This window comes from Chlorocebus sabaeus, chromosome 15, assembly GCF_047675955.1.
Source record: "Chlorocebus sabaeus isolate Y175 chromosome 15, mChlSab1.0.hap1, whole genome shotgun sequence".
Taxonomy (NCBI): Eukaryota; Metazoa; Chordata; class Mammalia; order Primates; family Cercopithecidae; genus Chlorocebus; species Chlorocebus sabaeus.
The window spans coordinates 23,091,691-23,107,660 of record NC_132918.1 but is presented as its reverse complement, the minus strand read 5'-3'; the positions used below and the strand labels follow the sequence as shown (position 1 = coordinate 23,107,660).

The window sequence follows — 15,970 nt, the reverse complement described above, 5'->3', positions numbered from 1 at the left end:
TATTCTTCTTATTTACAAGAATGTTTCACCATTAGGAGCAGACAGTGTCACTTGAAAAATTGCAACCATAAAAGTAATTACTTGGCTGTAACTGGTTAATATTATTAAAATATCTTTATATATAAAAAGCAAGTTTTTAATTTCCCTTTTCTAAATTTATATTTTCTTTCAGAATTATAATAAACAAAAATATAAAATATATTTTGGACAAAAGTCTGAAAAAGGAGAAAAACAGCAGCTTAGTAACAAAATAAATTTAACTGTCATGAGAAAATATATTGCTTGCAAATCTTTTTGAAGATTTCCAATTTTTATAACCAAACAATTCAGTGTAGTACTTCAAGTTGTATGAGATCTTTTTTTTTTTTTTTTTTTTCTCTTTCACACACGTGATCTGAGCCCTCACAACTCAGCAGAGCACGACAGTGTCCCCCTCACACGCAGAGGCCGCGGTCTGTGGAGATCCTGGGACAGAGCCAGCATCAAGGACTCAGAGGATCCCCTGGAGCCTCCCAGGACAGAGACGGCAGCCCCAGGTGGGAAAGACTCAGACCAGGCCTGCGCGCTCCAGGTCCTGCGGCAGGATGCGGCCCTTCTTGCGAGCCCTGAGCAGGCGGCGCTCGGCGCGGGCCGCCTTCTTCCTGCGCAGGTTCTGCCGACGCCGGTCCTGGCGCTGCTGCATCTTCTCCACCACGCCGGCCGTGCGCTTCTCCCACCGGCGCTGCCGCTGCGCCCTGCGCTTCTCCTTACGCTTCAGGGCCTCCTGCAGCAGGCGTTCGTCATCGCGGATCTTCACGCCCTCCGCCTTGTACAGGAGGTTGGTCCACTTCATCTTGGCCTCCAGCTCCTGCGCCTTCCCCTCATCCTGGTCGCGCAGCTCGTCCAGCCGGCTCTGCCGTGCCTGCAGGCGCTCCAGCAGCTGCCGGTAGTTCCTCCCGGTCAGCGGCGTGAGGCTCCCCTCCACCCTCTGCCTCTTCTCCTTTCTGCGCTGAGCCTTGCTGGCCGGCTCCTCTTCGTTCACCTCCACCTTATTGAAGATCAGCCCCGCCGGCTCCTGCGGCTCCGTGCAGGCCCCCTCTGGGGTTGGCTCCACCGCCTCCTGGGCCTCCGCGGCCTCCTCAGCCTTCCTGGCCTTCTCTTTCGCCCGCAGCTCCTTTCGCTTCCTCTTCTTCCGGTCCCGTTCCTGCTTTCTCCTCCGCTTTTTCTCCAGGGCGGCAGGGGACAGCTCCTTGGCACTGCCCTGGCCCCGGGCCTCCTGGATCTTCTCATGCAGTCGCTGTCGCAGAACATCCAGTGCAAAGACAGACTCAGGCTCAGTGGCCAGGCCATCTGCAGGGTTCCCGGCTGAACTGGAAGCCCAAGCTGCTTCCTCTTTGGCTGCCTCAGGCCTCCTGGCCCCAGAGGCTGCTGGAGACTTCTCTCCCAAGGACTTGGCCTTGTGCTCAGCAGCCTTCTCTTCCCGCTCCTGGAATTGCTTTTGTGTTTTCTTCCTTTTCTTTTTTGGGGGCCCTGCAGCTTCTGGGCCTCGAGTTTTGCCCGCCCGCGTGCGCGCCTGCTGCTCCGGGCCCGAATGGGAGCAGATCTTCTTGGCCAGGCTCTGCAGGTAGGCGTCTTTGGCGAGTAGAGAGGCCATGGCGGAGACCCGGGCCGTTCACGACTCGAGATCTTTTTGTGAAAATAGTAAGTTAAAAAACAAATTAATTAGTAAATTTATTTGCAAAATAAATATACCATGGTGAATTCTGCTTATTATTTAACAAATTCTACATTTTACTTAATGATATTTTACATAGAATGCTCTATTCATACACTATATGTGTAATTATTTTCATGAAATTTTATATCACAGCTTATCTGTTGTCAAAATAATAGCCTCAACCAAAACCTCATATGTTATACAAAAGTTGACTCAAATTAGAATGTTTAAATATAAAAGGGAAAGAACAGAATATTTAGGAAAAAATATTCTGAAAAGTCTTTGAGATCTAAGGATTACGAAAAATTCTCAGACGAGACACCAAAAGCACCACTGCTTTTCTGGAATGCACTTGCCTACTGTTCACCCTCTGCTTTGCTGGAACACATGCTTGCATGGATCTTGCTTCCACTGCCCCACCCCCATTGGCACATGCACACATGAGAGTGTACCCTGCTTCCACTGTTCTAACAAAATGCTTTTGCTGGCACCTACCATCTAAGTGTTGTTGCCAGTGACCAGGAACACCTCAAACCCTCCAGTGCAGCAGTTGCTTAACCCAGAAGGTACAGAGAACCAAGCTAGGCCTGGATCCACTGCCAGGCTGAGAACACACAGCCCAGGAGTGCTGAGCTGAGTCTTTACTCCCTAAAATCATCCAGTAATGGAGCCCATTGACTGCACCCAACTTATACCACAGTTAAATCCTTAAAGGGCATCAAATAATATAAAAAACAAAAAGCCACATCAAAGGACAGAAACTTAAAAATAAAAGGGAAATCAGCTCACACAGATGACAAAGAACGAATGCAATAACTCTGACAACTCAAAAAGCCAGAGTGTCTTCTTCCCAATGACTGCACTAGCTTACCAAGAATGTTTCTTAACCAGGCTGAAATGACTCCAAGACAAACATATAATTCCAAATCTGGAAGGTAGCAAAGATAACTGAGATTCAGGAGAAAGTTGAAACCTAATCCAAGAAATCTAAAGAATCCAGTAAAGTGATAAGAGAGCTGAAAGACAAAATAGCCATTTTAAGAAAGTATCAAATGGATCTGATACAGCTGAAAAACTGACTACAAGAATTTTATAGAAGAATCGAGAATTAACATGAAACTAGATCAAGGGGAGAAAAGGATCTTAGAGCAAAGAACAGTTCTCCAAATCAACTCAGTCAGACAAAAAAAAAAAAAAAAAAAAAAAACTAGAAAGAAGAATGAACAAAGCTTTTGAAAATAATGGAATTATAGAAAGAAACAAAATGTACAACTCACTAGCATTACTGCAGAGAGGAAGGGAGAGCAAGCAACTTGGAAAACATATTTGAGGATATTGTCCAAGAAAATTTCCCCCTCACTGGAAAGGACAACATTCAAACTCAAGAAATTCAGAGAGCCACTGTGAGATACCATGCAAGATGACCATCCCTAGACTCACAGCCATTATATCTCTAAGATAAATACAAAAGGAAAAAAAACTTAAAGGCAACTATACAGAAAGTGCAGGTCACCTACAAGACAACCCCATCGTGAACAAGTGAGATTATTCCCAGGGATTCAAAGATGGTTCAATATACGAAAATCAATCAATGTGATACATCATACCAATAAAATGAAAGTAAAAACCCTAAGGTAATTTTAATTAATGCTGAAAAAGTATTTGAAAAAATTCAACATCCCTTCATGATAAAAACCCTAAAAAAACTGGGCCTAGAAGGAAAATACCTCAACACAATGAAAGCCACATAACTAGTATGATACAGAATGGGGAAAACTGAAAGCCTTTCCTCTAAGATCGGGAACAAAACAAGGATGCCCACTCAAACCACTGTTATTAAACATAGTAATAGAGGTCCAAACTAGAGCAATTAAACAAAAGAAATAAAGGGCATTTAAATTGGAAAGGAGGACGTTAAATTATCCTTGTTTGCGATGATATGATCTTATATTTTTAAAAATCTAATGAGTTCACAAAAAAACAATTAGAAATGATACAGATTTAGTCAAGTTGCAGGATACAAGGTCAACATACAAAAGTCAATAGCATTTCTTTATGCCAACAGTGAACAATGTGAAATCAAAAACAAGAAAATAACCTAATTTTCAATAGCTAAATATAAAATAAAATGTGTATGAATCAACTGAACCAAAGAAGTTAACAGAAAAATATAAAACATGAATTAAATAAAGAGAAATCCAAAAATGTAAAAAAAAAAAAAAAATGAGCATGGATTGAAAGAATCAATATTGTTAAAAATGTCCTTAGTATCCAAAGCAATCTACAGGTTTAATGCAATTCCTATCAAACTACCAATGACGGTCGTCACAAAAATAGAAAAAATAATATGAAATGTATATGGAACAATAATAGACATCGAATTGTGAAAGCTCTTCTGAGAAAAACAAAACAAAATTGAAGGAATCACATTTACAGTATAACTTCAAGTTATACTACAGAGCTGTAACAAACAAATGAATGGTACTAGCATAAAAACTGACACATATATTCATGGAACAGAATAAAGAACCCAGAAACAAATACACACAGATCTGAAACAAACTCATCTTTTACAAAGATACCAAGAACATACATTGAAGAAAGAACAGTCTGTTCATTAAATAGTGTGAGAAAAACTGGATATTCATATGCAAAAGAATGAAACTAAAATGTTATCTTTCACCATGTAAAACACAATCAAATCAAAATGGATTGAAGACTTAAATCTAAGACCTCAAGTTATAAAATGACTAATAAAAGATATTGGGGAAACTCTCCAGGACATGGTTCTGGGCAAAGATTTCTTGAGGAATGCCCTGCAAGAACTGGCAAAAAGCAAAAGACAGGCAACCAAATCAAAAATGAACAAATGAGATCAAAGCAAGTTAAAAAGCTTCCACACTGAAAAAGAAACAATCAACAAAGTGAAAAGACAATCCACAGAATAAGAGAAAATATTTTCAGACTATCATTCTGACAAGGAATTCATAACTAAAATACACGTTTACTGTGAAAAAGAGGAGCTCAAACAACTCTATAGAAAAAAATTGAACAATGTGTTTAAAAAATGGGCAAAAAATCTGAATAGACATTTCTTAAAATAAGACATAGAAATTGTAAACAGATATATAAAGGGTGCTAAACATCACTGATTATCAGATAAATGCAAATTAAAACTGCAGTGAGATATAATCTCACCCCAGTTAAAATGGCTTTCATCCAAAAGACAGGCAGTAATGAATTCTGGCAAGAATGTGGAGAAAAAGGAAACATAATATACTGTTGGTGGGAATGTAAATTGATACAATCACTTTAGAGAACAGTTTGGAGGTTCCTGGGGGGAAAAAAAAAAAAAAGAAAATAGAACTGCTATATGATCCAGCAATCCAATGCTTGGTATATATCCAAAAAGAAGCGAATCAGTACAATGAAGAGATATCTGCACTCCCATGTTTATTGCAGCACTATCAAAAAAGAAAAGCTTTGAAAGCATTCTAGGTGTCAATCGACAGATGAATGGATTAAAAAAAAAATGTAGTATATATACACAATAGAGTACTATTTAGACATAAAAAATATGAGACCCTGTTGCTTGCAAAACGTGGATGGAATTAGAGGTCATTATGTTAAGGGAAATAAGCCAGACATAGAAAGCAAACTTTACATGTTTTCTCTTATTGATAGGAGCTAAAAATTAAAACCATTGAACTTACAGAGATAGAGAGTAGAATAATAGTTATCAGAAGCTGGGAAAGATAGTTGGGGAGAGGGTGAAGTGGAGATAACTAATAGGTAGAAAAATATATTAATAGTTTGATAGAATGAATAAAACCTAGTATTTCATAGCACAATAAGACAACTACAGTTAATAATTTATTGTACATTTCACTATAGGGTGACTATAGTTAATAATTTATTGTACATTTCAAAATAACTAAAAAGTATAGTTGTATTGTTTGTAATACACAGGATAAATGCTTGAGGTTATATTTTGATATACAATGGAGTATGACGATTATTTATCCTGATGTGGTTACTATGCGTTGCATGCCTGTATCAAAATATCTCATGTACCTCACAAATATTTATACCTACAATGTACTCATAAAATTAAAAACTAAAAATCAAGTCTCCATCCACATTATACATATTTTTATTTATCGCAATGTATTTGTAAATGTGCTGTATTTTCCAATGTGTTGATGAAATCTGAGTGAAAAGAAAGAAAAAGTTAATAGCACAATTGTTTTGAAAAAGCAGATAATTTAAAATATTGTATAAATGATAAAATAAAAATATATTCATCTAAGCATCTAGTATATTTAATTGTGTCACAACTTTTACTGAATTTATATGTCACTTAAGGAACTTGAAATGTCCCTTTGTAAGTGTAACATATTGACAAGAATCAAAGGGATAAAAAAACAAAAAACAAAAACCCAATTATCTAGTCAGATTATATTGTGTTTACAGAACTCTGTTGGGTATTATTGGTAGTATCTGTCAGGAGAGAATAAAAGGTAAGAACACGTTTGCTATATTGCATGACTTTTCTGGTTAAATCTACAAAGATAAGTAACACACCACCAACAAACAAACAAATAAAAAAAAGAAAAAAGATGATGTGAAATGCAACTAAATGTTACTGTGTTAGTAACATGTATTTTGTCAATTGCATTACTGTCTCTGACTGCTTATCAAGAAATGGTAAAATCATAGAACTATAAGCTAGGTCCATGTCTTTTAATGTCATAAGTCTAGAGAGCTCAGAGATAGAAGTCTTCCTGGTCCTTTTCAATACGATAGAGAGAGAGAGATTCAGTCAGGAGAGACAGATGTGGCTGGAGAACATTACCATCACTCATACCGGATGAAAGTTCCACTAAGCTATGCACTGTCTTATCTTTGGGAAGATTACAATATAGTAACAAAGATAAATATTTACATAAATGATTATTTTCAAGGTATGATGTGAAGTTCAAATAAAATGTGATTTCCAAAAACATAAGATTAAATCCAACTGCAGAAAAGTCTTCATATTTAAGCTAGCTGTTTAAAAATGACTAATAGATGAAAGAATTTTTTGATATAGAAAATGAATCATAATAAAATACGTGAAGCTAAATAATCCCATGGCAATATTTAGAGAATAGTGAATTACAGCATATGGAAAGTTTTGAAAAATGAGTCACGAAATGTGGCTTACGTTTCATAGTGGATATCAAAGGGCTATATGTGGGAGATTTTTTTAAGCATAAGAGTGATATAAATTAATATGTACTTCATAATTTTTTCTTTTGAATACTTTATTACTTTTATGGGTACATAGTGGGTATATATATTTATATGGGGTACATGAGAAATATATACGTGGGGTACATGAGACGTTGTGTTATAGCCATGCAATGTGAAATAAGCACATCATGGATAATGGGGTATCCATTCCCGCAAGCATTTATCCTTTGAGGTACAAATAATCCAGTTATATTCCTCAACTTATTTTAAAATATACAATTATCGTTGACAATAGCCACCCTATGGTGCTATGAAAGAGCAGAAGTATTATCTGTTTTAGATAAAAATGTTTGTGTTAGGATAAAAGATAGATTAAAGGGGCTCAGAAGAGAAGACAGCTGTTGTCCAGGGCGTGAGATTCACCGCCTAAGTGAAAGGCTCAATAGCAACCACCAGCCTTATTGCTTTCCTGCGGACCAGTCCCCAATGACCCACTCTAAGCCAGCAGCATGGCATCAATTCTTCTCTGGCTTTCGGGTGCCGCTCTGAGCAACATTACCCTTTGAGCGTCACCAAAAAGCTGGCAGGCACCATGTGGAAAAATTTAAACAAACAAACAAAAAAATGTGGTAGAGATGCCCAATGAGGAAAAGGTGTGTGTGGCAGAAGTTCTCCCCGGTTGTATGGTGAAAGGTAAAGTGGAATAGCCGCTAAAGTGGAAGGGTTTCTCAGATGAGGACGGGTTTCTCAGATGAGGACTGACACACAGAGTGGGAACCAGATTGTGTCTGGAATTCGTGGAATTCTTGGTCTCAATGACTTCAAGAATAAAGCCGCACACCCTCATGGTGAGTGTTACAGTTCTTAAAGACGGTGTGTCCAGAATTCATTCCTTCAGACGTTCAGATGTGTTTGGAGCTTCTTCCTTCTGCTGGGTTCCTTGTCTCGCTATCAGGAGTGAACCTGAAGACCTTTGCAGCAAGTGTTACAGCTCTTAAAGGCAGCGCGTCTGGAGTTGTTCATTCTTACTGGTGAGTTTGTGGTCTTGCTGGCTTCAGGAGTGAAGCTGCAGACCTTTGCCGCGAGTGTTACAACTTTTAAGGGCAATATGGACCCAAAGCCTGACCAGCAACATTTGTTGTAAAAAGAGAAAGAATAAAGCTTCTACCTGGTGGAAGGTGACCCCAGCGGGTTGCCACTGGCTGGCTCAGGCAGCCTGCTTTTATTCCCTTATCTGGCCCCACCCACATCCTGCTGATTGTTCCATTTCACAGAGAGCTGATTGGTCCTTTTTTCAGAGAGCTGATTGGACCATTTTGACAGGGTGCTGATTGGTGTATTTATAATCCCTGAGCTAGACACAGAGTGCTGACTGGTGTATTTACAATCCTCTAGCTACACAGAAAAGTTCTCCAAGTACCCACTAGGTTAGCTAGATACAGAGTACTGATTGGTGCATTTACAATCCTCTAGCTAGACATAAAAGTTCTCTAAGTCCCCACTAGACTCAGGAGCCCAGCTGGCTTCACCTAGTGGATCCCGCACCAGGGCTGGAGGTAGAGCTGCCTGCCAGTCCCCAGAGGTACCCGCACTCCTCAGCCTTTGGGTAGTTGATGGGACCCTGTGCCACAGAGCAGGGGGTGGGCCTGGCTCATCCGGGAGGCTCAGGTCATGTGGGAGCCCACGGCTGAGGGGTGTGGGGAGGGGGCTCAGACATGGCAGGTCTGCAGGTACTAAGCCCCTCACTGCCCTGGGCGGGCAGCTGCTCTGTGTGTGGCAGCAGAGCCCACGCCCGCGCCCACTGGAACTCGCGCTGGCCCGTGAGTGCCAGGCACAGCCCCAGTTCCCACCTGCACCTCTTCCTCCACACCTCCCCACAAGCAGAAGGTGGTGGCTCCAGCCTTGGCCAGCCCCGAGAGGGGCTCCCACAGTGCCCTGGCGGGCTGAAGGGCTCCTCGAGTGCTGCTAGAGTGGATGCCAAGTCCAAGGAGGCCCGAGAGCGAGGGCTGCTAGCACCTTGTCACCTCTCAAGATGCGAACCTCATTGCTGAGTTTCTGCAGTCAGAGAAAACAGCATGAGACAGATGAGTCAAAGGGCCACAAGCACAAAGCTGTTTCTGATTATGAAGGTAAAGGAGAGGAGGTCAAACCTAAGAAAAAGTAAGTCAGAAAAGCCAAGAGGCTTTGCCCTGGGTTTTGAGTCACGGAGGATTATTGGAGCTACCTAGTCCAGTGGAGAGAGAGCCCATGTTTCTGATGAAATAGAAAGTCTCTGATGAGGCTGACCTGGCTTCTGCCAAGGAAGCCAATGTCAAGTGCTCACAGGTTGACATATTCTTATATAAGGAAAGGCCAGTGTGGTATTTCTACCCCTCAGCATAGCATGTGTGTAGTTTGGGGCTATTACTGGTGTATTTTGAGGGGTGGGAGGGATGTGGAGGGAGGAAGGGAGATGCACAGGATCTTTTGGGTTAAAATTTGGGGCCTTATTCGGGAAATGGTAAAACAATGGAAAGAACAGTAACTACTTGCTTCTATATGCACAATATTTTACCTTTTAAAAAAATGCCATTGACACCATAAATGAGGACTATAATAGACTGTTTAGATGCTGTCTGAAATCTATAAGTGAAGGTATTCCCTGTCTGAGCTAAATGCTCTTCTCCACAAAGACCATTTGGTAAGTTACCAAAGCTGCCATTTTGAAGATGGTAACTGACTGAGGAGGAAAATCTTTTACTGGAGAGTATAAACAGGCATATCATTCTGTCTCAGAGGTGTTAATTATTGAAATTAGACAATAATACCATTGGTTTTTTTAATTATGAAGTTATAAGTATCAGCTTGTTCATAGAATGCACTGGCTGTGGTATTTGGGGAGGGGAAGAAGGTGGCATAGTAGATGGAAGGGTAGGAAAAGGAAAAGACCCACACTGTTAGAATTCTTGAAGCATCTCTGTTTTTTGAGTTTCAAACTCTGAAACCACTGGTGGAAGGGATCAACCACAAACAGCATAATTTTCATTAAATCTACTCAAAGATTGAATAATTTCAAAAGTTCTGTCCTCAAGAGAAGTTTAAATTTTCATACTGGGTTACCAGTTCACTTTAAAACACACACACACACACACACACACACACACACACACCCCGAACAGAAAAACATTTTTTTAATATTCTAAGAATTAACTGATACCTAAAATACTCTGTCTTGAATCATGAGAAAAACCAGCTGTTGACATTGTCTAGACCTGAATTTAGTACTACATCATGAAATCTTTTTAGTCATTTGCTAGGTCTCTGTGAAAACCTTATTTTATTATAAACTTCATACTATACATGCTGTCAGTTTTTATGTTAATAAAATTAGTTCTATAATCTCCAAATAAACAATAAAGATAGACTGAAGGAAAAGGTACTGAAGTGAAGAAAGCAAATTAAAAGGTGGTTGTACCAGTAGGCCAGATTTTAGGAAGCAAAAGCAGTGAAGAAAACAGGGGAAATGTATCAGACAGATATGCAATCTTTCCGTGACAAGCTTAATATGAGACAGGATGCAACTGAGAGGACAGGCTAAATACATGGCTGTATGCTTTGGAGGTAGCAGCTATAGCTATGAAAAGAGATGAATTCTGGCAGATAAGATAAACAAGTATAAGACTATAAGCTTTAGTACTAAATATTGGGAGGAGGAACAAAGAAAAAGGAGGAAAACTATTTACAGGGAAGCAGTAAGCGGAAGAAGATCATAATAAGAGTCAATAAATATTTGCTAAGCTTACTTGGCTTTATCCATTGCAGTTCTGTACTGCATCAGTTAATGCTTTATTGTTCCTGCCCCCAAGAAGCCCATGTTTTCTTTGTGACAATAACATTAAAATTATAGTCAACATGATGTATGTTAAAATAGAAAAGTTAGTAAAGGTTCCATGGAATAAAGAAGCTATTTATACCTGTGCTGAGGTGAAGAAGTTAAAAATTTTTAGAAGGAAGTTGATATTTTATCAAATCTGTTTGAAAGTTCTCTAATTTTATAATAGTTAGATTTTGGGCTCATTAAACCATCAAGTACTTAAACTCTAATTAACCAATTTCCAGAGTTCTGAATAATGCAGTGACCACCCACCCACCCACCCACATACACACACACACAAGCACATATTTGTATGTAAAAAGTACTAATTTGGCTTATATTCTATACTAATTGAAAATAATTAGAAGAAAGACAACTCTGTATGTATATTCTAGAGGCAATTACATCCTAGAAATTTATAGGCCAAATTCAGCCTTAGCTTATTTATTTATACACACTCATTAAAGCATTATTGTATTAACCATGGCAAGTAGATGAACTTGAATGAAAACTAATGAACCGGACAAGAACTACTGACCCAAATGAGATAAAATATTTCTTGCTTCCATGTTGCCGACAAGCAAAGGCAAATTGCTTAATGCCTTGGAAATCCTTCTCCATCCAAAAATCAGTTTTTCATAGCTTCTGATAACATATTTTTATGCAACCAAACTAAAAATGATTAAACTCATTTTATAAAATATTTTCTTGACTCTCATATTCAGCATAATATTCAACTTCACATGCATGAAAAAATAAGTATCTGAAAATATCTAAATTCTAATTGGCACTTACATTGAATTCTATTTAGCAAAGAAATTATTTTTCTCCTCAAATCTCCTCATTCTAATTCAATTTTTTTCACTTGTCACAAAAAATATAAGTATCTGAGAAATAACTTTAAAATATTCCATTTTGCCATCTCAGTCCTTAGAAAGTAGGTCTTGATTCAATTCTGAATATCAAAAATGCATAAAAATGATGCCAGATTATCTGTTTAGTTCTAGGAAATTCAAGGTGTCATGAAATAAAGAAGGAAGGAAGTAACTAACTTCCAAGTCCTGATTTGTTTTCAATGTTTACATCCTTTAATAGACAACGATAAAAAAGCATCCATCCAGCTTCAGCTATGGCATTTGGAGCTGTTCAAGCCCACAACCTCTGAGTTCCACGTGTTTCCTGATCCAAAGCAGTGAAATGAGAGAGTGCAACAAAGGGAATCATAAGGAATCAAAGGCTCCAATACTCATTTCCAACTTCCACCATGCCATCCTTGAAGCAGACATGATGAGGTTTAGGAATAATCATATTTACTTGTATCTGGAGGCATACACAAGTCATAAACCTTACCATCTCTACTCACAGGAAAAAAAAAATGTTATTTAAGAACACATAGATGCCTCCATCTCTTGGCATGTATGATCGTTAGTATGGCACATTGTGACCATTCATTCACATACTGAACATTATTCACGCCTTGGAGAATACTTCTCCGCATCTCCTGTGTTCTAGTCTCAGAAAAACATGCGCCAACATCCAGATGCCCTGAAAGTCTGTGGCTTTTGAATCTGCTGCCATCAATGACTGACTTAGATAATCTGAACTGAATAGTGGATTTGAACACAATAGTTAAGTAATAGAAAAGGCAAGTTAGCTTCCCAAATCCCTCCTCTCAGAATAAATACAGTAGCTGCTTGCAGAAAGTTGTATGGTTTCTTAGTGACACCACATGTCATTTTTTCCCTTTACTTTTCCTTTTTTCTGTATAATGTTGTGGCTCATCTTCAATAATTTGACAAATAAGTTTACATATTTTTGTATTTTATTATTATGAAGATATCCTTGTAAACCTGGAAATGAAGAGCTCATTTAAGAATTGACTGCTTTGATTAATAACTTGTGAATACTTAGGCATAGTATGTGAGCCTCCATTGTCACTCTAATCAATGCCCTTTATCGGACCAGATCCAGTATCAGTTCTCAACTTTCTCCTATATAATATCTGCCACAATTAACACAACTTGTCATTTACTTTTTCTCAAATACTATCCTTATTGGACATCAGGACTGCCTTCCCTCATTGTATTCACTCTCTGGCCTCATGAGTTCAGGCTCCTTTGGTTGTCAAGGCTTAACCTCTAAGTCATTTCAACTCTAGTTTCTTGACTGTAAATATCAAATACTGATGACATCCACATTTGTAGCTAGAGCTCTAATACCTCCCTTGAACTTAGACACTGATCTCTCATCTTTTCTTCTATGTGTAATAGACATCACAAGTCTAAAGTGTTCAAAACCACACTCTTTTGTTCCATCCCCTAAACCTGTCTTCTCCATTTCATTAAATGACAACTCCATTCTACTCCAATTTCAAGGTCCATAACCTTGATATCCTCTTTTCTTTTAATGTTGACATTCATATATATAGTTATGAAAAATGTCCAGAATGGAAACAATTCTCACCATATCCACTGCTAGGTCTACTCCAGCTACAATCATCCTTCATCTGAAATAGTCCCCTAATTAGTTTCCCTGCATCAATCTCTATCTACCTGTGTTCTATTTTTTACATAGCAATCCCGCAATACCTTGAAATGAAAGTCTGACCATATTACTCTGCTCAAAACTATACAGTGCCTTTCATGCATTTTGGCATTAAAGTATTTTTCAGATCACAAACATGCATTTTCCTGATCAATTTTTTATATACCAATGGCATGCTTCTCCTTTTTATTGTACTAAAATTATTTTCATCAGTTAATATTTTTCTACTAATATTTCAAAGCAAATATTTATATGTTAATTAAGTCTTACAAAATGTTTGATACATAATACATATAAACAAAATGATAAACACCTTTAAATTACCCTTCATTTTATGAATTGGAAAAATTGTCTATACTATTGCATGTATCTATGTAGTTTTCTCACATCTTGTTCTGTTAATTGTTGTGTGTTGTTCATCATTTTGTTTACTTTTTTTTGGTTTAGCTTGGTTACATATTTGGTTATCAAATAAACTATTTTTATTTGTATAGATGCTTACAAAAATACTACCATACACTGTGGAATCTCCTGGAAATTGCTGATTTTACTATCCACTGAGTCTGAGATCTATGTATGTTGTGCATTGACATCTAGCTAATACATTTTCACTTATACATAATAATCCATACATTATAATGGATTTCTTTATCAATAAATATTTTAGGTTTTTTCAGATTTTTGCAACTGTAAACAGTGCTGATAAGAAATGGTGTGTGCATGTATTCTAACATGCATTTGCAAGTTTCTTTGTGGAGTATAACTATTAACAGAACTGGTGACTTATATATAAATGTTCAACTTCAAAGTGTAGCATTACATTGCCTTCCAAAGTGATTGAGTCATTTGCACTTCCAGCAGCACTAAATAGGTACCATGTTTATCCACATTTTCACTATTCATGTTAAATTTGAGCTGGTTGTGGTGGTGTGCATCTGTAATCCCAGCTACTCAGGAGCCTGAGGCAGGGAAATCACTTGAACCCAGGAGACAGTGAGCCAAGATCTAGCCACTGCACTCCAGCCTTGGCAACAGAGTAAGACTCCAGCTAAAAAAAAAAAAAAAAAAAAAAAGGTTATTTCTACCAGTGCACAGTGGCTTCCGCCTGTAACCCCAGCACTTTGGGAGGCCGAGGTGGGCGGACGACCCGAGGTCGGGTGATCGAGACCGTACTAGCTAATATGGTGAAACCCCGTCTCTACTAAAAATACAAAAAATTAGCCAGGCATGGTGGCACATGCCTGTAATCCAAGCTACTCGGGAGGCTGAGGCAGGAGAATTGCTTGAACCCAGGAGATGGAGGTTGCAGTGAGCTGAGATCATGCCATTGCACTCCAGCCTGGGCAACAAGAGCAAAACTCAATCTCAAAAATAAATGAATGAATGAATGAATAAATAAATAAATAAACTTGACCATTTCATTATACCCTGTAAAACAAAATGAGGGAAGACAGTATAATAATCCTCCCCAGCCACTAACGCAGCCACTAACACACCTGTGATGTCCTAGGTGATCTATTCCTACGCTGCCTCTGGCTTCATCTCCTACTCTGTTATCCTTGCTTTCTTGTCTCCAGCATAATGCAAACTCAAGGCACTGAACTTGCAGGTGCCTGGAATACTACCACCATCCCCCTCTCCTTCCACTACTACATACTACACTATCTATTAGTCTTCTCTACAGGGTTCCAAATGGCTTCTCAAACATTAAGCCTTTCCTGACTCTACAAATTCAAATAACCCCCAGTACCATCGTTGCTTTCTTTTTTCTCCTCTCTCCTTTAATATTTGCATAGCTCTTACCAACTGATATATTATATATTATTATGTTATGTATTTCTGGTATGTCCTCTTCACATTACAAAATAAATTATATGATGGCATGGATATTGACTCCTTCCTTCACCACTATATTATTAATAACTAGATAACTGCCTATACATAGTCTTTTCTCAACAAAGAATTAGGGAATGAATGAATGGTGATAAATTATGACCAAAAGATCCACTTAATAAAAAGTTCAAACTATTAAACCTATTGTGCTATGAGATTGGAACTGAACTGAAGGCTTTATTATGTAAAGTGGATTTATTCTCAAGTAAACATAAAACCTCTTCTTAGAAAGCCTAAATTTTCTAAATTTACTTATTTAGTAAAATATGTTTAAAAGTGTATGTAAATATTCAAAAATATGTACAATTGAACTTAATAAAATTTCAATAATTTTTCCAATTTATTTGTATTCAAGGACATGAGATTAATTGCAATGTACCTAATGATAATGCAACTCCATTTATGCATATAAATCATAGTTTACAACACTTAATTGTATGTGAGTTGTATTAAATTTAATGTATAGCAACTATATTTTTAAAATTATAACATAATTAAATTCTTACAAAAGATTTTCAAGTACCATGCAGTTTACTGTCAGAAACTAAAAGTATTTCTAAATAACATTTTCAACCACTGTTTTATGTTGAACACATTTTTGTTTGAATTACTCAGTATGTGTTTTACTGAGGCACCTGAGGTTATTTTTAAAAAGGAGAATTTGGTGCTGTGGTAATGGAACAAGACCTGTTTTACAACTTTTAATCTTGCACTTTTGCTTAAATTTTTTGAGCTTTAGCACTCTCTTT

At 37.9% G+C, this 15,970-nt stretch overlaps 1 protein-coding gene across 1 annotated transcript; it reads right to left on the bottom strand.

Moving 5' to 3' along the window:
- Positions 1–379: 379 nt before the first annotated feature.
- LOC103221307 (surfeit locus protein 6) lies at positions 380–1,655 on the bottom strand. Its single transcript, XM_007972202.3, has one exon. It carries the CDS (start codon positions 1,631–1,633, stop codon positions 548–550), a length of 1,086 nt encoding a protein of 361 aa, XP_007970393.3. The 5' UTR covers positions 1,634–1,655; the 3' UTR covers positions 380–547.
- Between the last annotated feature and the right edge of the window lie 14,315 nt (positions 1,656–15,970).